The sequence below is a fragment of the Myotis yumanensis genome, unplaced genomic scaffold, assembly GCF_028538775.1.
Source record: "Myotis yumanensis isolate MYYU_CA2020_CCGP unplaced genomic scaffold, mMyoYum1.0.hap1 SCAF_4, whole genome shotgun sequence".
In the NCBI taxonomy this organism is placed as follows: Eukaryota; Metazoa; Chordata; class Mammalia; order Chiroptera; family Vespertilionidae; genus Myotis; species Myotis yumanensis.
Window position 1 is genome coordinate 54670171 of NW_027223755.1, and position 25697 is coordinate 54695867.

The following is a 25697-nucleotide window of genomic DNA, read 5'->3' on the forward strand; positions in this document are numbered from 1 at the left end:
TGCCACCTTAGCATCGTTATCAGGTCTGTGTCTGGTTAATTACAGACTGACTTTCTACACCCCAAATACATGTCTGTAGTTCCCTTGAGTTTTGAAACCACCCACGTCAGTGGGTATAGAATTATCAACATTCCCAGGAGGAAGATTAAAGGGGTCCTTTTTCTTAACAGTCTATATATTTAGCCCTTTGGGATTAAAGTCACTATTATATTATCTTGTGTCACCTCCCTCTATTAAACATTATCTTTTTTTTTTTTTTTTTATAGCATGTCTATGAAAAAGACAGTGGATCGCCTTCCAGGTCAGGAGAAAAGAAAGGAGCAGATGAGGTAATTTCCACAATACTGGGTTTTCATTTTCTCTTGCTTTTAAATTGTGAATTCTTCCTTGAAACAAATAATGAGGTAGCAAAGAGTTGCTAAAATTGCCAAATTTAGTTTTAACTAAATTTAATTCAAGAATATAAATGGAAATCATTAAAAAATAAAATGCTTGCCTTGGCTTGTGCTGCTCATTGGTTAGAGTGTTGGCCCACACACCAAAAGGTCACAGGTTTGATTCCCAGTCAAGGACGCGTACCTGGGTTATGGGTTCACTCCTCGCTCTCGATTGTGGTGCATGCAGTAGGCTCCCAGTGGATGTGTCTCTCTCACATTGATGTTTCTTTCTCTCTTTCTCCCTCTCCCTTCCTCCCTCCCTTCACTCTCTCTGAAAAGCAGTGGGGGGAAAAATATCCTCATGTGAGAATTAACAATAAAGTAAGTGCTCCTGGAGAAAGAACCTTTAGAAAAAGAACTAAATTATTTAGGGTATTTTTCCCATAGGAATTGGTGAATCTTAAATGTTCTGTTGTGAACATGGCAGATTGAGAAGGGGCAACCAAATGCTGCAGCGGAAAAGGAAATCTTTTTATTTTATTTTTCAGTTATAGTTTGCATTCCTAAAATAATGCAATATTATTTTGCATTAGTTTCAGGTGTACAGCATGGTGGTGAGACCATTGTATATATTTTACAAAGTGATCCCCCTGATATTTCAAGTGCCCACCTGGCACTATACATAATCAATACAATATTATTGACTATATTCCTTATGCTGTACTTCACATCCCAGTGACTATTCTGTAGCTGCCAATCTGTACTTCTGAATCCTTTCACCTTTTTCACTCAGCCCCCAACTCCCCTCCCCTCTGCAGCCATCAGTCTGTTCTCTGTACCTGAGTCTGTTTCCATTTTGTTTGTTTATATTGTTCTTTAGATTTCACGTGAGGAAATCTTTTTAAAATTAGAGTGCACCGTGAAAGGAGGACAGTGATGGCCTGGATTAACCAGTCATTCAAGTTCCTAAACAAAAGGAAGAGAGAAAGAACTATTTTTACTTGGAGTGATTCTGTGGAAGTGCTAGTAAAACCAAGCCTCCCCACTTTGAGATGGGTTTCTGTGAGCCTGTGAGTGTCTCCTTTCAGTGACGATGCGCCATTGTGTGCACCGTCAGCACTGGCCTGCAGCTCCATGGGAAGGTCATGAGAGAGTGCTGGCCTTCAAAAGGGCACTGGACTTGCCTCCCTTTTGCTGCTTTCTACCTTTTAAATCTCAATAGGTATACTCACCTTCATTCAATAGAAATTGTTTCATTCCAACTTGCTAAATAGCTCCTGAAAAGGATGTGCAAAGTTAGAAAAGCACGAAGCGATCATTTTATTTTTCTCTATTTTATCAACATGTTTATAGAGAGTTCACTCCTCTTTCTGTTTATTTTCTGCACTTTTGAAATACTCAATATATTCCATATGTAAGGAGGACATAACGGCTAGAACCAGCCAGGAATTATATGCACTAAGGTTTACTCCTTTGCTTTCTACTACCCATGAGAATATAATTTAGATTATTTCTTACTAAGAAAATTTGCAGTAAATTTTTGTAACCATGGAAGGCAAATGTTTTTTGAAAGAGAAAAGGTAAAATTTTATCAAGCTTTTTACCTGCTTCTTGGTTAAATTATTAAAAAATAAATTTTCATATGAAGATCACATTTTTTCTCTTTTCAAGCATGAAAATCTATATAATATTATTCAGTTCCCTTATTAATCTTACTCTTAAAATATATTCCTAGATAAGTTTTCTATGAAATAATCTTTTTTTTAAAAAAAATGATTTTAAAAAGGGAGAAAGAGGGAGAAGAAGGGAAAGAGAAAAAGAGAGGCTGGAACTTGCATGTGAAAGAGATACATCAACTGGTTGCCTCCCGTATGTGCCCTGACCAGGGATCAAACCCATAACCTAGGTATATGCCCTGATCAGGAATCAAACTGGCAACCTTCTGGTGCATGGGACAATGCTCCAACCAACTGAGCCACACTGGCCAGGACTAAAATAATTTTCTGTTTGAAAACTGTAGTGTTTCTTTATTCTCCAAATAAGAATATAATATTTTTAGATGTTATTCTCTATTAATATTACTCAAGGTTAAACTATTTGTACAAAAAAGAAAATCTTTTTGAATACATTCAAGTGGTTAGTAGTCTAGTCCTTATAGGCTATTTCTCCCCAATTATGTTATCATTATGTGTATTACATCTGGAGTGTGCATGCATTGCTGGTTGTGCATGATTGATAACATAGTGTTGGGACTTATTTTTTTATAATATCTGGACTATAAAGTGTCTCATTTCCACTTTTATAAAGGGCTTGGCAAAACTGATAAGGAGCCCTGTTACAGATGCAGCCAGGGGAGAATTCGAGATTTCTGTCAGAGGAGGCAGACTAAATGAACTTCTACCTCAAGAAAAGGAGGAAGGGATTTTTCTTCTCTTTATCAACCATTCAGACAATTCCAACATTGTTTCATAACACTTGAGAAATTCAGATTTACAGCTCCTGTACTTGTGTCAGAGCGTGGACGTGTGGGTCTGTTCTGCTCTGTCCCTGCTCCCATGGAGTAAAGCACTGTAGAGATTCATATAGTCTGAGGTGGAAGATTGTTTATTATCTCAACAATTCTGCCCAGGCCTACTCAACAGGGTGGACAGACCTGTAGGTGGGATGATTTGGTGGGCAAGGTGTGTTTGTCTCCAAGGAGCCTCTAATTTTTCATGTTATGTGAAAATAAGTCATTGAGGAGATACTGTGGCCTTGGAGACAGTTCAAGGCAGTCAGCCTGCATTAGGAATCATTTTAGCCTTTGTATTCACAATTATGAAACCGTGTACAATCCGAAATTGTTATCTGCCCTGCCTCCCACTCTGGTTACTTCTCAAGACTACCAGAGAAGGGTTTCCCGAAACTGGTTCTTTCTCCCAAATATTTTTCTTATTATTGCTCTGCTGAACAAGAGGTAAGATTAGGAAGCGTATTTTGGGTTTTGGTAATCCATTTTCAAACTAGCATGCATTCCAAAGGTTCAATACCACATTGTCCTCAACATATGTAAACATATTGGTTAGACTTCCAAGGACAGACCTAGGCCTTTGAAATAAAGACAGTTTGAAAATTTGCTTTCTATGCTCAGGGTACTTCCTAGTGTTTTTTCTTCCCCTTTATTATTCTGCTGCATTTCATTTGGAGGTGCAAGGAAAAAAGGGTACAGAAGAGGACTTTGGGAAGTTGCAACCAGGAGAAAACAAATGGTTTTATAATTCCTCTGTCTCTGAGAAGGACCTAACAAATTCATAATGATTGTATAAACAGACAAATACATTCTCATAGGCATTAACTCTAATCCAGTCTCAAGCATTTGCATTGCAAAACCGCCTTACAGTTTTCTCTCTTTGACCTTTACCTTTGCATTCTGGGAGAGTTTCTGAAGCTTATCCCCCATATTTTTATTTCTATCATCTAAAGTCTGCTCTTTGAAACTTAAAATACAGATTTAAATTTTGCCCCTTTGTGGGGGGGTGGGGGAGGGTGTTTACTTGTAGCTCTCTCTACTGTCCACTTATCTTTCTGTCTCACTCTGTTGTCTCTCCATCTCAATTGGTTCTGGACCTGCAGCTCTCGGGTTTCATGGAGGTAAGACCATCTTGTTTCCTATTAAGGATGCAAACCTTTTTCTAAAATTTCCTTCTTGTAGCATATCATTTTGTGAGCTCTGTTCTCTTTTTCAGTCTTCAGGGAAATGATGCTCTCTTTCTTCCTTGGCAGTGTCTTTTAGAGTCCAGATTTCTTTATTTCTGTTTGATCATTTTTAAGTAGAACTCTGTGTACATCTGGTTTGCCCATACTCATGAGCCTGTCGTCCACAGCCCCACTCCGCCCATGTTTAGGCCAGTTCAGTCTCCTCAGATCTACATCTATTTGGCAGGTGGATGTGTACACTAGTACTGGTAAAATCCCCACTATTCACAGGCTTTCATTCAGTACAAAGACTATCATCTGTGTGAAATGACATGTGTAGAAAAACTTCACTCTTTAGCCCCATGGTCGGCAAACTGCAGCTCGAGAGCCACATGCGGCTCTTTGGCCCCTTGAGTGTGGCTCTTCCTAAGCCTTTAGGAGTACCATAATTAAGTTAATAACAATGTACCTACCTATATAGTTTAAGTTTAAAAAATTTGGCACTCAAAAGAAATTTCAATCGTTGTACTGTTGATATTTGGCTCTGTTGACTAATGAGTTTGCCGACCACTGCTTTAGCCCATTTACTGCTAAAGGGGCTCTTCTTACCCCTGCCCCCAAGAAGACCACTTTACTCAGGACGACTACTCTCCCAGGCTGCAGCGTACCACCTCCACACCTGCCCACTACCCTGCCCTCCCACGTCTTGCCCCACTCCACGTAACCCACTCCGAATGGTACTTAGTTGGTCCTCAGATTTTGTAACCTTGGCTTAGTTCAGAAAGGAGAGACACTCGCATAGAAAGAGGCACCGATGGGGAATGAAGGTAGACTGCCTCATGCCTAGGCTTTCTAGGTAGTTGCATTTCTAAATGAGGAGCCTGAGCATTCCGGGAAAAGAAAAGGGCTCTCAGGGACGTGTAGGCTTGTTCTGTTTCACCCCTCATGACACAGGTGGTTCACCGATTGTGAACATACAGAGTGCTCTGTCCATGCTAGCTGTGGTTATTGTTGTTGTTGTTACCATTACTTTATTATTATTAATTTTAGGGCAACAAAAAGAGCTCCCATGACAATAAAGGCGAGCCCTGTATTGATTTCTAACCATGGGATGGGACAGGACTCACATTCCTTTCTTGATTACGTATTGCAGAGACCTACCCATGAATAAAGGAAGAAAGTTTTGTAGTTCATTAAGCTTAGTCTTTTATTTTAAAACCAACCAAGTGTAACACTTAGAAACTTATGCCAAAAACTATGTTTAAAATAGAGACCTTTTGCATCATCATTCAATAAATAGTTTTATGAGAAGCTGTTTTATGAGCAGGCTTTAAGCTGATAATATTTCTAGACTAATGGTTCCTTAGCTGGAGGTATTGTAGGTCCCTGTGGAGCTGTTGCTGCTACGATTGTGAGGGAGTAAGTGGAGGTTCTGCACAGATGCCTCTTCTCTCTCAGTGTCATACATGGATTTATGTGCTGAACATCAGATAAAGCAAAAAAAAAAAGTTGAAATTGGTGTTTATATAAAAAGAGATAAGTGTTCCAAGATGCATTCCATGTTACAGATTTCTTGAATTATTTCCCAGTTGTTTATAGGTAAATGGATTCAATGATTAATTGAACAATAGCAAATAGGGACATTATTTGGAAAGAACTCACGAGTGATTTCTAAACATATGTTTACCTCAATTCCTAGGGCTCTAGACTTCCTGGTTGGTTATTCACATTAAGATTGGCATCCCTGGGCCTTCCCTTTTGCAGATCAAGCCTCTGATTCCTAAGTAGTCTAATTTGAGCTCAAAGAGCAGAGTTTTGGGACTTTAGTATAGTCCAGAAATATATCATGCTGAATCTGTGAATACAGTTTTGAAGAAAAACATTTCTCTTTATAGGAAATTGAGAGCTAAAATGATATCATATTCCCATTTCAATTTTGGTTTCACTTAGTACCGGGATAAAAAATTGCTTCTCTGAATATAATTTTGTTATTCATTTTTTTTTCTGCTTCCTTTCTTTAAACACTGAGTTACACTCAGTAAAATCTAAAACTGTATATCTATTTCACTGAATAGTGAAAGCTGAACAGAAAGCAGAATCACTAATGAACTGTAAAAATAACTCATTTAAAAGATAATGAAGGTTCTTACTACCAGCTACACAGATTGCTGAAATGCTTCTTAGATATGATGCTGTGCTGTCTGCCCAAATGCTAATTGTATAGTTCAGGAGACACCCAGTGGTTAAAAGGAGGAAATTCCTTGCGGTTGTGCAGTGTTAACAAATGGATGGAATAAAACATTTCTAGCCTCAGTGGTGGGAACACACTGTTGATTTTGTCATTCTGAATTAGCATATGTTAGGGTGTGTATGTTTTAAGAAAGAGGCTTGCTTTTGACCTTTTGTGTAAAATTTCTTCAAATATTTGAAAATTTATAAATTATAAGATTGAAATGTTAGAAATATGATTAAACTTTAAAAAATTTTATTGCTGAGAGTATTACAGATATCCCCTTTTTTCTCCCCATTGCCCTCCTCCACCCAGTTCCCGCCCCATTCCAGGCCTTCACCACCCTGTTCTCTGAGTCCATAGGTAATGCATATATGCATATAAGATCTTTGGTTAATCTCTTCCCATCCCTACCCCCCTTTCCTCTGAGATTCATCACTCTGTTCCATGTTTCCATGCCTCTGGTTCTATTTTATTCATCAGTTTATTTAATTCATTAGATTCCTTGTTTGTTTATTTTGATTTTTCCTTTAATAAAAACATAAATGATATTTAGAAATGTGAAATAAGTGACTGAGATTAATGCACAAAACAATAATTAAACCTTTTTGACCCAGAAATTCTAATTGTAGGAATTTGTTCCAAGTACATAACCGGAGGTGTATTTGATGGCTATGCACAAGTATATTTATCCTAGCTTAGTTGTACAGCAGTAATGAATCAGTGAAGTTATGGCACAGATGTAGTGACTGTGGCGTCTTTAACACCATGCTTTGAAAACATCTAATGAGAGAGGAAAATGTTCGTTAGGTTAAAAAAAGAAAGACTTACAACTCCATTTATATAACATTTAAAACACATATTACTTATTTGTGTATTTGCATAAAAATAGAAAAATAACTGAAAGTGGTTGTCTTGCATGGCAAGATTTTGGGTGATTTGCATTTTCTTTCTACTTTTCTCTTTATTTTAAATGTATGTTTTTAATCAGAGGAGGAAGAACAATACACAGAATAGAAGTAATCCTATATAATAAAAGCCTAATATGCAAATAGACCAAATGTTGGAATGACCGGTGGAATTACTGGTTGCTATGACACACACTGACCACCAGGGGGCAGACGCTCAACACAGGAGCTGCCCCCAGCCTGCAGGCCCCACGCCAGCCAAGGTGGGTGCCAGAGGGGGTCCCCGATCGCCCTCTGGTCGCCCTGCAGAGGAAGGTGACCGGCGGCAGCTGGGAGCAGGGCTGGTGAGCGGGCGCCGCCAGGCCGGCCAAGGTGGGTGCCAGCAGGGGCCCCCCAGTCGCCTGCCAGTTGCCCCACAGATCGGCCCTGATCACTGGCCAGGCCTAGGGACCCTACCCATGTACGAATTTTGTCCACTGGACCTCTAGTAAAATAATAATGGAAGAGAATGTTTTAACAATGATCAGGACTACGTCTCTGCCTTTGTCTGCTTAGGCCTTGAAAGAGAGAAGTGTTTTATATGTGAGCCTTCTTCCTTGGGAACCCATAAGAGATAATTCCAGAGCAAGGCTGCTGCTGTGTGTGTGTGGGGGGGGGCGGGGAGGGGGTGGCGGGGTGGGGGAGTGAGGCCATGTTTGAATACAAGTGCATCTCTTAGATATGGATAAAGAATAAGAATTTAAGCAGCTTAGAGGGCAAAGACTCTTAAATATTTTTAGTGCATGGTCCCTTTGGCATCTGGTGAAAACTGTTATCTTTTCCGCTGAAAAGTACACATATACATGAATACAAAAAAATATCCCCTAAATGTGACCAAAATTTAAAGAGGCTTAAAGGTACATTCCCGCCCCTGAGGGGGCAATCTTATCAAGTAGGGATATGTAGGAGGCACCATGTAATAATGATTTCCCAGGTGGCTTGTTGTTCATGCCTGAAATTCCACCATTAGCAACTTCCTTAACCTTTGAGTTGAAACATTACCTTCCCCTGGGTCCTCTTTTAAATTGTCAGTATTCCTAGGAGGGATATTACTGTATTAATTATTAACACTTTAGTGAGAACTAGTTTACAAAAAGGGAGGAGAATTACATAAACACTATTTTCTATAGATTTGATAAAGGTAGCTGAGAACTGGAAATCATTTGTTGAGAACTAGAGATTAAGAATAGCTAACACATATATAGGCATTACATACACTTAAGCACACACACACACACACACACACGCACACACACACACATCTTACAACTGCAGTCTTCTGAGGAGGAAATTGAGACACAGCTTAAGTAACCTGTCTGGGTCACAGTTATTTAGTAGTGGAGCTCAGAATTGACTTACTTTACAGAGTCCAGGCTTTTAACTAGTAATGATACTAGTTATAAAATTACCTATTTTAAGAATTCTACCTAAGGCAATGCCATAGATTTTTTTTTTTACTACTGTTGCCCATTTTTGCAACTCCCTTCTCTAACTCTTCCCTTCTTTCTTCCTTGTTCTGTGCCCTGTTTTCATTCAAAAGATCATAAAGTAAAATAGTCATTCCAATTCCCAATGGAAGAGAGTGTAGGGACAGACATTCCCTCTTTTTTTAGGTAGAAAATGTGGCATGGAGGGAAGCCAGGTGTCAGCAGAGGCAGAGGCGGGAGAAGATGGGATTCTCCTGCCTCCAAGTCAGTGCAGCCACCTCGAAACTAGAGACTTGAGCTGATGATGAATGGGCGCTGAGTCATCAGGAAAAAACCCCACCTCACTGACGTGTGGCTCCCATAGTGTGTCATTAAGGCCGTTGTATATGGTACATCTCATTTAATTTGTTTCTGTGTAATCTTGTGAGTTTATGGATAACTTATTATGACTTACTTATCAGTGTTTCCCAAGGCCACCACATCCTATTTGCTGCGTTGCCTTTGTGGTAGCACACATTTAGACTTCTTTTGGTAATAAAAGCAATTTGTACTTCTTTGCAGACTATTTACAACCAGGGTATGAAGGAACATTTCTAAATGAGAGTCACAGATTTATAATTGCCAGTGTTGGGAAATCTGCTTACCCTTTTGAAAAACAATCTAGTTCTAGAGACTGTTTTCCAATAAAGCTTGTGTTTTCATGTGGAAATACAATACTTGTCATTTCATAGGGTGACTACTAAGAAGTGGAACTGATTTGTTAACAAATATGTCAAAACATATTTTAATGAGAGTTCTTGTCCTGAAAACTACTACATTTCATCAAGCTTAAGATGCCACTGATAAAAAAATCACTGATTAGAAAATGCTAAGAAAGAAAAAAAACCTAGCAATTAATTTCTGACCAAAGTTTTCTTATACTGGCTTTAAGAAGCTTCTGCATACAAGAGGTGTGAAAGAAGAAAGAAAAGTGACTTTGAGTCAATAAAATAAAATTCAGTAGTAACCTGAAAATTTATGTAGTTAAGGTGTTCTCTATTGTTCAGTTAATTTTGAAACTAATTCTACTTTTACATTCAGAACATAAAAAAGTTTTAACTTCCCCCTCAATTTTTTTTTCACTAAAATTAATATTATCCAGTTTAATAGCCTTCCCATATTTACCAGATATGAATCTGATTAACTTTTGATAGTTTAAAAAAATGTGATGGCCATTCAAAGGATAAATATTTGTTTTGCCTTTAAGAATAATCAAGTAATAGGTGACCGTTTCTGAAGACAGTTAAACAAACAGGGTTTCAAAAATAGCTTAAGTAATTATTTGAGCATGCTAGCTGCCAACTTGAACCTTTGAGGCTTTCAATACTCATTTAATGCAAAAGTTTTTGTGTAGTTGTGCGCTCAACGTTTTTGCCACGTGTCACATCTCATCTGTTACTCATAGATCGTCACCAGCTACAGAATTCCCTGGCCTGCTCTCCCTTGACAGCTCCCTATGGAATATTCGCTATCACTTTGGTTGAAAAGTGGTCCAGCCCCTTTTCCCTGCACTTTGGGTGGAGAAGACAATCAATGGCTTGCCGGCTGCAGGAACTCTGACCAGCTACGTGGCAGGGAAAGGCACCGAGTCTCAGCTGGGGCAGGAGGAGGCGCTCTCACCCCACAGATGCGATTTGCTCGTCACCGGGACTCTTTGAGGATGTCCATCTAAAAACCAACTTGCCCCTTTCTTCCCTCTTACTTGGGATTTGCTGAGCTTGAGTGGTGGGCTTATACTTTTTTATCAGATGTTTTAACCATTTTTTCTACAAATACTTGGTTTTGTTTCCTCCTCTCTCTCCTCTCTGGAGGCTGCAGTTGTACGTGTATTAGCTGCTGGCAGCTGCCCCACGCTCACTGATGTTCTGGTCCCTACCCTCCGGTCCTTTACTCTCCAGTTCTTTACTCTGTTTTGTTCTGGGTAGTTTCTATTGCCATGCCTCCAAGTTCACTGATCTTTTCTTTTTCAGTATCTCACTGGTTCTTTTTTGAAAATATATATATATGTATTTCAGAGAGGAAGAGAGAGGGGGAAAGAGATAGAAATATCAGTGATGAGAGAGAATCATTGTTTGGCTGCCTCCTCCATGCCCCCTACTGGACATCGAGCTGACCTGGGCATGTGCCCTGACTGGGAATCAAACTGTGACCTCCTGGTTTGTAGGAAGATGTTCAGCCACTGAGCCACCTCAGCCAGGCTCTCACTGGTTCTTTATCCTAATGTAGTTTTCATCTGAAACCTTGTATTTATTTAATCCTTAAAAATTTGATATGGGTGTGTGTGTTTTGAGTATCTTCTATGTCTTATGTATGTTTTTTAAGTATCTTCTATGTCTTGAGTATGTTTTTTAAGTATCTTCTATGTCTCTCCTTAATATACTTTTGAAAAGCTTTTTATTTTGAAATAATTATAGATTTCCATGACCTTGCAAAGATAGTATGGAGGGATCCCATGTACCCTTCATCCAGTTTCCCCATTGGCTGTATCTAATGTAGTTATAGTACCATGTCACAGCTAGGAAATTGACATTGGTACAAAATGTGTATATAAGTTCTAAGCCAATTTATTACATGTGTGATTCGTGGGGGCAGTACTGCAATCAAGAGACTAGACTTTTGAACATTGTATTTCCCTGCATGCAGAAAATAAGTTGTATTTTCCTGCTTCTATGCATGCCTTGTAATTTTTTATTAGATGCCAAACAGATGTACATTTTGTCTTGTTGGGTGCTTGATTGTTGTTGCCTTAAGTTTTTGTGAGCTTTGTTCCAGGACACAGTTAGGTTACTGAAAACAGTTTGATCCTGTGGGTTTGCTCTGAAGCTTTGTTTGGACCAGAGAGCCTGTGGAGGGGGACTGCCTTTCATCTGCGTATCCCACCCAGTGACTCACTGCTGGAACACAGTCCTGTCCTGGCCTGTGCGAGCCCAGTGATTATGCCTCTGCCCCAGACTCTGGCTCTCCTCGGTGTCTGGCGCTCTCTCTGCAGCTCTCCTCTCCTGTGCTCTCCCTGGGAGCCCCTGGAGGCCCCTGGCCTGGGGAACTGCCAGCTCCTCCCCCTCATACCAGAGAGACCAGCAGCTTCTGCCGCCCCCCCCCCCCCCCCCCTTTACAGCTGTTCCAGTCGCCTGGGAGCTGTGGGCAGCAGGCTGTGTCAGCCCTCCCCTCCCTTCTCCTTTCCCTCTTAGGGACACTGTCCTGGGCGCCTGCTGTCCAGTGTCTGAAAACCACTATTTCATGTAATTGTCTGGGAATTTTTAGTTTAAGGTAGGAACACTTCTCACTTTTGAATCTAAATATCCTTACCTAAGAACGTCATTAACACAAAAGAGAACGAAACCTGTACTCTTAAAGGGGCTTGAAAATAGTTCTGGAGTTGGGTTATTCAGTTTTTCTCAGCCGTAAGCCTTGTCGTTGACTTACGTTTTTGTCCCTATACTAACGAGTTTAGTGCTTTCCAGATATTCTGCTGAGGTTTAAATGTGCAACAAAAACTGTTGAACTCGCCCCGGCAGTATTCTGACCTGACACCTGTGTAATACCTCATATAGGCCCTTGCAACTTTCAGGAAACACAATGAGGTCATTTCCATTCCTGTAGATTGTAATGACTCTGAGTCACTCCTCTTGCTCCCCCACTCCCAGACCCGTATGACAGTGTTGGCACCTGGGGGCCCCATCCCAGCAAGGCCAGAGGGGCCGTCACCTTTTTTAAATTTTATTTTAAACTTTTTAAAATTTATTTCTATTGATTTCAGAGAGGGAGGGAGAGGAAGAGAGAGATAGAAACATCAATGATGAGAGGGAATCATTGATTGACTGCTTCCTGCACACCTCCTACTGGGGACTGAGCCCACAACCCAGGGCTGTGCCCTTGACTGGAATTAAACCCGGAACCCTTCAGTCCGCAGACTGATGCTCTATCCACTAAGCCAGCGGTTCTCAACTTGTAGGTCTCGACCCCTTTGAAGGTCGAACGACCCTTTCACAGGGGTCGCCTAAGACCATCGGAAAACACATATATAATTACATATTGTTTTTGTGATTAATCACTATGCTTTAATTATGTTCAATTTGTAACAATGAAAATACATCCTGCATATCAGATATTTACATTACGATTCATAACAGTAGCAAAATTACAGTTATGAAGTAGCAATGAAAATAATTTTATGGTTGGGGGTCACCACAACATGAGGAACTGTATTAAAGGGTCGCGGCATTAGGAAGGTTGAGAACCACTGCACTAGGCCAAACCGGCTAGGGTGGGCCGTCACCTTTGACATCGAATGCAGGACGGCTGGGACCCTCTGCTCTGGCTCTGGCAGGCCCCCTCAGTGGGCAGGCCTTCCAGCGTGAACGCTGTGAGTGGTCCTGGGCTCCCCATAGCTGGGTGTACTGAATGATTGTACATCCGTCTGTCTGTGGGTAGGTGCATCATATTTATACTTCGATGTGATCCCCAGAGCTCGCACAGGGCCAGGACAGGACATGCTCCCACTAGTCAGAATCACTGGGTAGAGTATTCCGAAGGGTATCATCTCTGCACTGAAAAAGTTACTCCTAGTCTCAAAGCTGCTCTCATTCAACAAAGCTTAAGAGCCAACCTCAAAAGCATCAAATTGTTTCCAAGTAACTTAAGTGTGTCCCTTATTAGAATCATAGTCCTAAGGAAAAATCACTTTCTTTTCCTATCCAGTGAAAAAACAATTATTTTTTTCTTGATGATATAAATAATAAAATCTCATGGGAGATTCTCAGGACTCCGAATGCGGTAAAACTAGGCCCACGGGTGTTCCCCTGGGAAGATCAGTGTGTTTGATTGATGTCAAGGACCTTGGGCCTGTCTCTTTAGAGCAGTGGTTCTCAACCTTGGCTGCACATTAGAATCACCTGGGAATCTTTTTAAAACCCTGATTTCTGGGTCTCACCCCATAACACAGAAACAGAATTTCCAGAGGATGAGGCCCAGAAATCAGGATTTTAAAAAGATTGCCAGGTGATCCTAATGTGCATCCAAGGTTGAGAACCACTGCTTTAGAGGAGGGATTTCCAACCTGTGCAACAGGCCTCAGGCCATCCCTCATCTCCTTTCATCCTCACAGTCTCCCTCGGAAGTGTCGGTAGGGCCATTCCATTTTTCAGATGAGAAAATTAACTTGTCCAAGGTTTCATAGCTGACTCTTGGTGGAGCCAGAATTCTTGCCACATACATCAAAAGACAGAACCATTATTCTAGAGGATACGGCACCTTTCTTTGCAGAACCACCAAATCTCAGCTGGCATGGAGCTTCACGCCCAGGGCCTTTCCTGAGATTTTTTAGGAGATAGTCATTGAGCAGCTCTCTGCCTGCCTCTTGGTACTTCATTTCAACTTTGAAAACAGCTTTTAAGAATTGAGTTCTGAGTCATTCAATAAAAATGTTTATTATGCACTACAACAAATACAAAAAAAGTCAAGTAATTCTTTTCATGCCTTCCTGCAACTGCAGATAGAATTGATCTCATCTGGACAATCTTTATTGAACGTCTCTGCTCCAGCATGAGGTGCCTCTTTGTGTGTCTCTTGGCTGTCAGACTCTGCCCCACTCTTGGGGGCGGGGAAGGCGCCTTCCAGGAGCAGGTGTGGTTGCATAGTGCATGGAATCGGGGCCCGTGCACACTCAGGAGCCTGTGCCTGAGCAGGAGGGATTACTCATGCTCTCTGTAACTGGACCAGACTTGGTGTCCTGCAGTTTGAGTCCAGTAGAGGCAAATAGGGCGTGGAGGGCACTTCTGTCCCTGTCAATCGGGAGGACTGAGGCCCTGTGACATGATGAACTGCTAGGAGGGCATGACTCAGCCAGGCCTGCGATTTGACATGTAGGGATAAGGGGCAGGCTGCTCCTGATAATTTCCTTTCTATAAAACTTAAACAGAGAAGGGCACACAAATTAGAAGGAAAATGATTGGTTGGCAAGGAAAAAGCTGCTCCATGGCCTTCAGTCTATAGGTTTATGGAAAAATAATTTAACTCAAAATTTGAGTTATCATAGTATTGACATCCTCATTTAACATCTTAATCTCTTAAAGACTAGAGTTAATTTGTATGTTAGGACAAATGCAGAGTCATAGATAAATGAGCTTATTTTGAGCCTTCTGTGAGTAAATGAATTAGTTCTGTTTTATCTGAGGGGTAGATCCAGCCCTAGTACTAGTTAGTGAATATGGTGTTGAACTCGCCTCAGCAGTATCCGAGAGATGTGTGAGAGATGTGTCCAGGCCTGAGTGGGCTGTCTGAGGGCCAGTGATGATGGTGAGGAAGACACCTGTCAAACTAAGGAGGAGGTGACCGGAAGCCAGAGGACTTTGAGAACTTTTCACTTGGAGGCCAGGGAGGACTCATGAGGGCTAGATGGCACCCAGAAAAGATCAGGAAGCAGGCCAATGCTGGAAGAAACTAGTGATCTCAAACATACCTGACTGTGGGGCCATCCTAAGCCTCTGTCACTTCAGTCCAAATATCTTGATCCAGCATCCTGTTTCGTCTCATACCTCATGCCTCTGCCCGCCTTGCTTCACCTGCACTAACTTCTTTCTGTTCCTCAGACGTGCCAAGCTCATTCCCATCAGGGCCTGTGTACATGCTGCTCTGTCCCCCTAGAATGCCCCCCCCCTCCCCCACCCCATATTTACATGATTGGTTTATTTGCAGTCAGGTCTCAGTCAAACATCATTTTTTTCTATCCCGTCGGAAGCAGCCCTCAGCCAGTCACCCTGTTTTAGTGTCATTACCCTGTTTTAGTGTCTTTATTCACTGAAATCATTTTGGTTTTTGCTGGCTTATTTAGAGTCCTCTGACTAGTGTAAGCACGGTAAGAGTAGGACTTTTTTTCTGTTTAAATCAGGGGTGGGCAAACTTTTTGACTCGAGGGCCACAATGGGTTCTTAAACTGGACCGGAGGGCCAACAAAAGCATGGATGGAGTGTTTGTGTGAACTAATATAAATTCAAAGTAAACATCATTACATAAAAGGGTACGGTCTTTTTTTTTTTAGTTTTATTCATTTCAAACAGGCCGGATCCGGCCCACGGGCCGTAGTTTGTCCACGGCTGGTTTAAATGATCATTACATCCCTACTGCCTAGAATAGGACCAAGGTTCAATAAATGTCTGTCCAATGAGCAAATGAATGAAAGAATGAATGCGTAAAGTCAGACACAATTGGAGAAAGAGAACCAAGTCTTATATATCAGCCGAACCATCTATAGTTAAATGTTGGTTACTAATCTGAGAATAAAGAATCTGTGATTTGGTATTTGTATATATTTCTAAGCTTTTCTATTATCTTTTAAGTGCTTGACATTGACTAAGGGCTTAATAAATATTTGTTAGATAAAAATTTAATGAAAGATATTTTTTTTTTACAAATTCTGCCCTTGTTTCAGCTGAATTGAATTGGTCCTTTGTAGACCAGGTAGTCCAGGTGGCTCAGAGGACAAGGCCAGCTTCGCGGGACAGGCCATACCCATAGGAAAGCTGAGAGGTCCTCAACTTTTGAATCATCTTTTGAGTTAGAAGACCTTGAACTTATTAGTAAATCAGTATTTTAAAAGTACACTTTGATTTGATGTACAGGTAAAATAAAAATCAGCATGTGTCTAAGAAGTTACTGTTTTTAACTTAATAGTTCTATAACTCAGACAAAGGCAAGTTTTTGAATTCTTGTGTGTGGCAGTGGAATTTGTTTACAGATGAGCCAGGGTTTGGAATGTGGGCGTGGACGCGATGAATGGGCGCGCTAGTTAGCACAGCACCAGAATGTGACCTTCCTTGGTTGTAGCTGAGACCACACACCAATAGCTGGAGTGTGGGGCAGCTGGGGAGCACCAGACAATGGCGTGACCTCTCTGGGCCGAAGTCTCCTCCCTGAAAAGTGAGGAGGTTGAAAGGGCAACAAGGTTAAGATGAGCAACCCCATTGCTATGGTCTTGTCTTTATTTCTTAGGCCTGGTCCCTTACTCTGAATCCGAGTATACACAGTGGTTATCAGAGCTGTTTGTTAGGACACTTTATATTTTTAAAAGAGCCTTGTGATATGGATAAAATTTAGGCCATCCCCTCCTTTCACCATTCCCCATATCACACCTGCATTGCTAGCTTTTTAGCAGCTTCTGTTATTTCCATCAGTTTACCTAAGATTTTTCTTTCCTTGGTTGATGGTAGTGTGTGTGTGCTTTGGAGAGACTGTTTAGTCTACAGGTGGTGCCTGGGAGCCTGGGACTCCTGCAAGTGCCTCTGAGGCCCTTTCGATACCCATTTTACAAAATGTGTCCACCTAACCGTTTCGGTGACCGATCTTCCTGAAGTGCTCTGAGAATGGTTAGCCACTGGGCACGTAGAGATTATACTTTGAGGACAGGAAGCTAAGGTTTGGCTTTTCTTCTTGCTAAGGTAACGTTTACCCTGAAGGAAAACGAGGCTTCTACTCAAGCTTCCATGGCAGGCATTTTCAAAAATATGAAGCAAAGCAAATTTTGCTAACTAGTCTTACTAAATGTTAAACAATTAAACCAAAATTTTCTCAATTATATATTTTTTAATTTTTTGCTGCATAGACATACAACTCTTTAATGTGTTATGTGTCAGCTAATGAGTGCATCACCATCCCTCCTGTATTCTGTGTACACAGTCCATTATTCATATTTTATACATGGAGCCTAATCTCACCATTTTATATGATAAAACTTTATAGTTTATATGCTTGCTTCTTTGAAATATAGATATGAATGAGAAATATAAGCTATCAAGGCCTTGTTCAGAAAGTAACTGTGTATTTCACATTTCTCCTCCTCCCCCATTCATTGTCCTTTTATCAGTTGAATAGTTACAGTTCTATAAGAAAATACAAAAAAGCACAATGAAGAATATTTTTAAAAATCAGTCTTAACCCTATCATCAGAAGATAACCCATATGAACTGCAGAATAATACTCTACCTGCTATTTTAGAGTCTGAATTTCTTTACATAAAGTATGAATATTTTCATTTAATGAAAGGTTCTTCTCAATATGAGTTTCAATAATGGCATGGTTCATCCTGTAGCTGTCCATAGCATAACCACTGATTGCAGGAGGCAGGATAAGGAGATAAGAAAATAGGGTCTAAAGCAGACATCCTCCTTTTCACTGGCTGTGACCATGGCCACATTTTGTGCCCATTCCATTCCTCAGTGCCCTCTTCCATAAAATGGGGTAGCAATAGTCCCAGCATTATATCCAGTAATATAAGGATGAAATAAGTTACTACATGCTTAGAGCACTTACAATAATACTCTCAGATATTCTATTATTATCTATAATTCCATTATTCTAATAGAATAATTACCTGACACATGGTAAGTACATAGTAAGCATTCATTATTACTTATATTGTTTTCAATTTTTTGATGTTGGACTACTGTGATGAGTGTCTTGGAAGAAAAAAGGCCTTTGCTCTGTTATTTCCTGACGATAAATTTTTAGAAGTAGAATTTCCTCTTTGCTACTTCCGCTAAGTCACCTGCTTAGAGGGTGGATGTGCTATGTTCTCTCGCTAGCACTGTAGGGAGGAGGCCACCGCTCCTGAGTTTCTGGAAGCGCACTGTGGTGGAGACAGCAGTGGCCTATGGGAGGATTTTCCTGTTCTCCAAAAGCACTGAATATTGACCAGCTGGGATTTACTCAACTTACTCTTGCTTTTCAATATTGATGTAGTCTTCAGGCAAAGGTATAAAAAATTACAAGACGTAATTTTTTTGTTAGTATGTGATAGTCTGATTTTTGCTTGCGAGGATATTTGTATTGGTATGAAAATTTGCACTTGACTACATTGTTAAGATGTTTTCCCCCATTGAAACAAATATTTTCTATTTTCAAGAAAAAAGCCACGAGCCATGAGAGCAGTCAGCCCTCCAGAACCCATGCTGGTGGAAGAGCCCCGGCCACCAAGGTCAGTCATTTCCTAATAATTTTATTGATGAAACCACGAGGGGACCTTACGCTAGGGTACACCATTAGTAGGTGGGGCTTACAGTGTCCATATATCACTGAAAGGTTTTCAACAAAGTATCATTTGTGCATTGGGGGCGGGGGGGGGGGAATGCAATTTCTTAATGATTTGATTTAAAACCTAGTAAAACCATTTATATTGTAATTTTTACTGCCATTATTTAATGTGTACAATGTATATTATTTTCATAAATATCTCTAATAATATTGGAATTTGTGCATACTATGAGTAGAAATATAGTCCTCCCACTTCTTTAGAAAATAATTCAAATTGTCTTACTCTGAGCATTAACCACACAAGGCTCTCTGCTACGTGTGCTATATAATTATCTTATGTAATCCCACATAACCTTATAATTATTATTCGTTTTTACCTGAGGAGACCAGGGCTCAGAGAGGTTAACTCAAGGTCACAGAGCCAGTAAGATGGAGTTAGAGTCTGAACCCAGGTTTCCTGTTCACACAGGTCCTGGATGTGCTGGGCCTCATAAAATCTGAGTATTTTTTGGTAATATAACATTTCAAAGCTTTGCAATTTATAAAAATCACTGAAACGTCACCTTTTAAGACAAGAAACTGCAATTTTAGCTAGTAGTTAATAATATGTAAAATAGTTACATTCAGCCCATTTCAACTTGTGTTCTTCCAGTATGTTGCAAGGTTATCAAAAACCTTAACCTATTTCAAGTCTGTCTAAACAACTTTTAAAATAAGCATTTTTCCTTTAAAACTGGTATCTCTTCTAAGAAGGTCTGTGGATTTTCTCATGTAGGTTATTTGCTTGGTGAAGTTAATTTTTATTGCATCCCAGAACCCAAGCTGCTTTCCAAGCCCCTAAAAGGTGCCAAAACCAAAACTCAGCTGAGAAATGAGAAGAGGTTGGGCACAGAGTTGAACACCAGACTAACTAAAAACGATTTTTCCAGACATGTTGTCTTTTCTGGTATTAGGACCTTTATTTAACTTACTAGAGGCCCGGTGCCCAGGGGGGTGGTTCCTTCAGCCCATCCTGCATCCTCTCCAATCTGGGACCCCTCAGGGATCGGGCCTAAACCGGCAGTCGGACATCCCTCTCGCAATCCGGGTCCACTGGCTCCTAACCACTCACCTGCCTGCCTGATCACCCTTAACTGCTCCCCTGCCAGCCTGATCACCCCTAACCAACTCTGTCTTGGCCCCTGCACCCGGGACCCAGGCTTCCCTCCCTCTGGCCAGCTGCAGGCACCTGGAATGCAGGCCAGGTTCGCCTGGGCTGGCCACAGGCACCTGGGACCGTGGGTGGCTTTGCCCGGGCCCAGCTTTGTCAGGAAGAATGTCCGGAAGGTCCGGAAGATCCCAGTCTAATTAGCATATTACCCTTTCATTAGTATAGATACTTAAGTTATGCCTTTAAAAATGAGAAGCCTCATTGGCAAAATGGCAAGCCCATGAGATCGTTTGTAAGTGGTTTCCAGAATTTTTAGTGCCTAAACTCTTGGAAGGTGTGTACATTGTGGAAAACCACACTCAGTTTTTCTTGAACTTTGCCGTAAGAAGCAGTACCTTTCCCATAAGAAGCAGTACCTTTCCCATCTCTTATTTTCACACAGGAAGTTATCATTTAATCATTCTGCAGTGGAATGGTTATAGAGAACTAGAAGTCTCCCCTAAAGCCTGCTCTGCCTTAGGAAGCTGGGGAGGGTGGGAGCTGGGAGGTGGAGATATTTTAGCCACATGTTTTCCCATTTAATGGCAATCTTGACATTCTTTCCTTGGCTTCTAAAACACCATCCTTCCCGACTCCATCCTTCTCTCTCCTGTTACTCTAACTCACCATGGTTTCCCGGCTCACTTTGCTTCAGCAGTTTCCTGAATATTAGTTCTCCCTGGGTTTAATTCTTCACTCCTTCCTTTCTCTTTAACTCTTACACAGATTGGAAGAAAAATAAATATATATATTATAAAATATACTTTCTTATTTTTTCTTTTGATGCAGATTGAAAGGGTTTTTAACTCAGTATCATTATCACTTTTTAAAAAATCATTCCTATGACTAATTTGGAAAAGCTGGGGGTAATAATAGCATTGTGATCATTTGAAGCTTTTATTACACAAGTAATTTTCATAACACACAGACAAAAATAATATTTTCTCAACACATTTTAAAAAGGCATGACAAAATAATAGATGTAATTGGCGGTGAGAATTAATCCTGGGTTGTTGTTTTTTATTTTGGACACATTCTACTTGAAAGTTAAAACAAATGATACATTTACAATTATTAAGAAAACCAAGTCTGTCTTTAATATTAAATACTTAATTTGAAGCTTATGCATAAGCAATGTATTATAGAATAGTCACCATGTATTTCAGAACTGTTTAATAAGAATTCTTACAAAATGAGTAATTACATGCATGAATAATATCACTTATGTCGTGAAGTGCTGGTCTTGGAAGAAGCGTTTAAGTGGCATAGCAATTTCTAACTCAAAATAATTATTGTAAGATTTTTAGGGCCTAAAATTCAATTTTTTTGAAAAATTAATAATGAAGACCAATGAGGCTACAGAAATCATATAGGCTCTTATTAAAGCCCGTTGAAAATAGTTGTGATTCATCATGTCATTCAATTTTATTGCTGAAAGAGTTGTCAGGCAACTTCTGTCATAACCATCTCCCTGTTCAAGGGAGGAAACCAAGGTTGACCCTGCATTAGGAATCTCTCTGTAGAAGACCACAGCTGTTAAGAAGATGTATTGGTTAAGGTTATTAATTCCAATTGGAACCCACTCGGACTAGTCCAAGCCAAAAAAAAAGAATTTCTTAAAGATAGCAGGTGGCTCCTAGAGAAATCCAGAAATCCGTGGGAGCCTCTCCTGCTGCAGCTACAGCTCAGCACCAATCACATGTAGGACCAGATGCCAGAAACTCTGCCGCTGCCAATTTTGAAGACTGACAAGCCTTATCATAACATAGATTTCCTGGTGGACAGTGCCATCCTCACACTGCTTACTTCCAAGCGCATTCTTCGTTGGCACATCTGATTGGCCAACACAAGTCACATGCCTCCACCTTGCTGCAGGGGAATCTGGGGTTGTGAGTATTCTGGATGCTACTTTGGGAAGGTGAAGATTGAGTAGGTGGGAAATTATCAGCATGTATGAGGGTTTGTAAATGTGTGTGGTCAGCTGCCAACTGACAGACACCCACCATGGAAGGGAGAACAAGGGAATTACCTAACTGAGCTGAAGGGAATCACCGATGATAGGTTGTTTAGTGACATTAGGGTTTTTAAACAGAAGAAGGTACAACCAGCTTTTCTCCAGCTGAAGGGGAGGAACTCTAATAAGCACCTGTCAGAGAAATGCTTTGTGATTTTGGTCCTGGTTCTGCCATAAACAGCTGTGTTAACGGTGCCCACACAGCTCTCCATTCAGAGGCACTGGCTTGTCTCCTCTATTATCTGGTGAGGGGCTGGCTGCACTCTTTGTGTGCTGTGTGAGGTATTCCGGCCTTCAGTGTCAGCCTCACCCACAGTGCCCTTGGGCTACCTGTAGTTAGTGAGCTGATTCTGTGTGTTAACCGGCAAGCATTTTTATTTTAATAATGGTGCATGTATTTTAATATGCTATAAAGAAGTAAACTAGAACTTCAAACTCATGATCCCATGACTAGTTTTGCTTAAGACAAGGCTAAAGGAAAAGTTGAAAAGTAAATCTGTTTTTTTAATATTAAATAAATTAAGTATACTAATTACAGATTAAAAATATATATTACAGATAATATACAAATAACATGAGTTTAAGAAACAATATCCAGAGCAGTAATTTTCATATTTTAATGTGCATTTTGAATCAGGGGGAGGGGTTATTAAAATGATTCTGACTCAGAAAGTCTGGGGTGAAGCCAAGCTTCAGCTTTTCTAACAAGCTTCCGGTTGATGCTGAGGTTTCTGGTCTGGCAGCCACACTTTGAGGAGCAAGGATGCTGAATTGTGCTGAAAGGGGGTAGTTTGGAGTACCTGCACCTTAGATTACCTCAACATTGATTGGAGAATCGGGAGAAAACACAGATTCTCAGGTCCCAAGCCAGGAGATTCTGATTTACCAGGGTGGGGTAAGGTCCAGGATTTTACAAATGCAATAGGTACCCTCAGGTGTTTCAGATGCAGATGCTGTGAGGACCACAGTGGGAGAAAGGATGAGCCTCAGGTGACTGGGTAGCCACAGGATACCATGGTGCACTAAGGCCCTTCTTCATCTCTTAGGAAAGGAGCCACTTCCTTCCTGTCTTGCAAGATATGAGTCTTTGGAAATTTTATTACATAAAGTGTAATTGCTCATCTGTACTCTTCAGGAGCACATAAACACTCGCCTTTATTGTGGGAGATATGCTGCCTAACATGGGACTATGGAACCCAGAGTTCATTGAACTCTACTGGGGTGTGGCCCAAATAAGTCATCCTGTGCTGGTTTGTCACAAGAGAAATGAATATCAGTAAAACCTAGATGAGCTGAGGTTTAGTTTAAAAGAAAAAAGAAAAAAAAAACAGGAGAAAGAAAATACATTAAATAAAACAGGAATTTTTAATCTTTATTTTGATTAAAAGACCCAAGGATGGGGTCTTCTGCTCAAGGGATTATAGAATATTAGAGTTGGAAGGGCTCTTACTTCAGCTTTATTTAACAGAAGTAAGTGAAAAATGAAAATAAATAGGTGGCTGTGAGGAACACCTCGTAGGAGCAGCCAGAGGGACCCCAGCTGCTCTGACTCCTGGTAGATGGGTGGATGGGGGTACAAAACTGTGCAGATGGCTCTCCATCTGTGTAATGCCAGCAGGCCGTCACCTCTGCCGTGGCTGGATGCTCACCTGTCACTAGGTGGGTCTGAGGTGTCTGCTCCTCCACCACTGGCCACCACCACCTCCTCCGCTCACACCCCAAGCTGAGTGTCCGTAGTCTTCATCGTCATTGGTTTATGGGGTTGGGAAAAGTTGGCTTTCCATTTAAAATTTCATAGCTCTTTTCTCTAACCCCATCATTCATTCTATATTTATTCATTTATTTTTTTCAACAGATTAAAATCCATTCTTCTTTATTTTGAAAAATTTAGTCACAATTTTTAGCAAAATCCTGCCTCTGTTAAACTGCTCTTTTAAAAAAAAAATCCATTATACAATTGGAAATGTAATTTCTCATCCCTGGTGGTGGTCATGATTAATTTGCTTTATAGGTTAAAAAGAGAGATGGGGGTGGGGCACGTATTTGCACCCACAAAGAGCACCCACTGCTGCTCCCTTTTGTTGGTAGAATCCAAGGATGACAGCCTGGGAGCGGCAGACTGTCAGCCTGCAGTGCGGCCTGAATCACAGGCCCAGTTACTCAGTTAGCCAGCCTCCGGGGAGCCACCCCGTGACGAGTCGCTGAGGGAGGAGGGCGGGGCGCAGCCTGCGTCGTTTCCCAGGACCGCCCCGGAGCTCTCTGCAGGCTCAGAGCTAAACTGGAACCGCGGGGCGAGCCCAGCCAAGAATGCAAACACCCTGAAACCCCAGCCGAAGTCTCTGGGCCCGGGAGCTGCACGCAGAGTGAGTACTGATTTCTGCCGCTTCCCTCCAGGGCTGCGTCTGCTTCCCGGGCAGCCCTGCCGCCACCTTCGCCGGGGCGGGCCGTGCGTCCCAGCCTCAGACCCAGTCGCTGGCTTCCCTGGGCTTGGACATGCGCTCTTCTCTCTCGTCTCCTTCCAAATGGGTTCTAAGTTAAAGTGTGCTACTTGTCGATCCTTGTTGACAAATGGGTCACACTGTTTGTTGCTGGCTGGTGACCAGACTCGGCAGGGTTATAAAATAAGAGGTTTGTGTGACCCAGGAGTAATGCTGAAGGAATTAAAACAGCAGCTAGGTCTGTGTGGTTTGGCACTTTCATCTCTGGGGGTTTGGCCCTCGCCTTCCCCCCCGGCCCTGCCCCCACCGCGGAGTGACCTCAGTTTTAGAGAATGAGTTCACTCACTGTAACCTCTCCATGTACCTGATACATGCTGGGTGTGGCGTGGCAGATGTTGCAACATGTTTCTGTTTCCGTGATCAAAACCTGAGACGCAGATCGGGTACCATCCCTGAGGGGTGTTTTGTATCTCTCTTTCAAGAATGCGAAGTGTTTTTATTAGAGATTTAACCATCTCTTTTGTACACTTAGGGTCCCAGGAGGCATTCTCCCCCCCCCCCCCCCGCCCCCCATTCTATAGCTGGAGAAGATGAAGCAGAGAGTGTAGGAAGCTCCCCTCAGGGGCGGGGCCTTGGCACCCACCTATGCATCAGCGGACAGTGCGGCTTAGTCAGCAGCCCTGGAGCATTTGCTGTATGAGACGCTTTCCAGAGAGAAAACCTCTGCATTGCAGGGAACATCAGTAAGGAGTGGCCTCCGCAGTTCCAGGGGAAAGTTTGTTTTCTGAGGAACAACTACAGAGTGCCTCTTCCTGATGTTTTGTTTGTGGGCGCTGAATTCAACTTTTGCTCACTGGTTTCTCAGTATCTAAAAGGATATTTGTTGCGGGGAATGTAGCGGGGCAGGAGTGCTGTCTGGGTTCTAGGGGACAGTGGAGTGACATTTGCCCTGGCTGGTGTGGCTCAGTTGGTTGGGAGTCACCCTGTGTAAAGGTTCCCGGGTCCAGTCAGTGCACATGCCAGGGTTGCAGCTCGATCCCAGGTAGGAGGCATGGGATGGATGTTTCACTGGCACATTAATGTTTCTCTCTATCTCCCTCTCCTTTCCTCTCTCTCTGAAAGTCAATAAAACTTTTTTTAATAGTGACATTTAACATAATCATGCGGAGTTAGGAAAGGCCACATCTGCTGACTGATGGAGAAGGGGTAGGTGGCCAATGTCAATGAGGATGTAGTGGCAATCTGTGTGTGTGCAGCAAGGACTCTTAATGTCTGTTATAAACAGTGAGAGTTGCCGACTGCACAGCAGTGTTTAGGAAGCGGCACATTGAAATTTAA

General features: G+C 41.5%; 1 protein-coding gene across 7 annotated transcripts in view; it reads left to right on the forward strand.

The window, feature by feature from the left end:
- Nucleotides 1–25697, forward strand: part of CAST (calpastatin) — a 110601-nt gene that overhangs the window by 15817 nt on the left and 69087 nt on the right. For 5 of the 7 annotated variants that reach the window (XM_070412365.1, XM_070412368.1, XM_070412366.1 and 2 more), the window contains exons 2-3: nucleotides 267–329; nucleotides 18591–18662. In XM_070412365.1, coding sequence (XP_070268466.1) covers nucleotides 267–329; nucleotides 18591–18662 — 135 coding nt within the window. Of the gene's footprint in view, nucleotides 1–266; nucleotides 330–18590; nucleotides 18663–24177; nucleotides 24285–25697 lie in introns of those variants that run through there. The other 2 variants (XM_070412371.1, XM_070412370.1) reach the window with 2 other exon arrangements.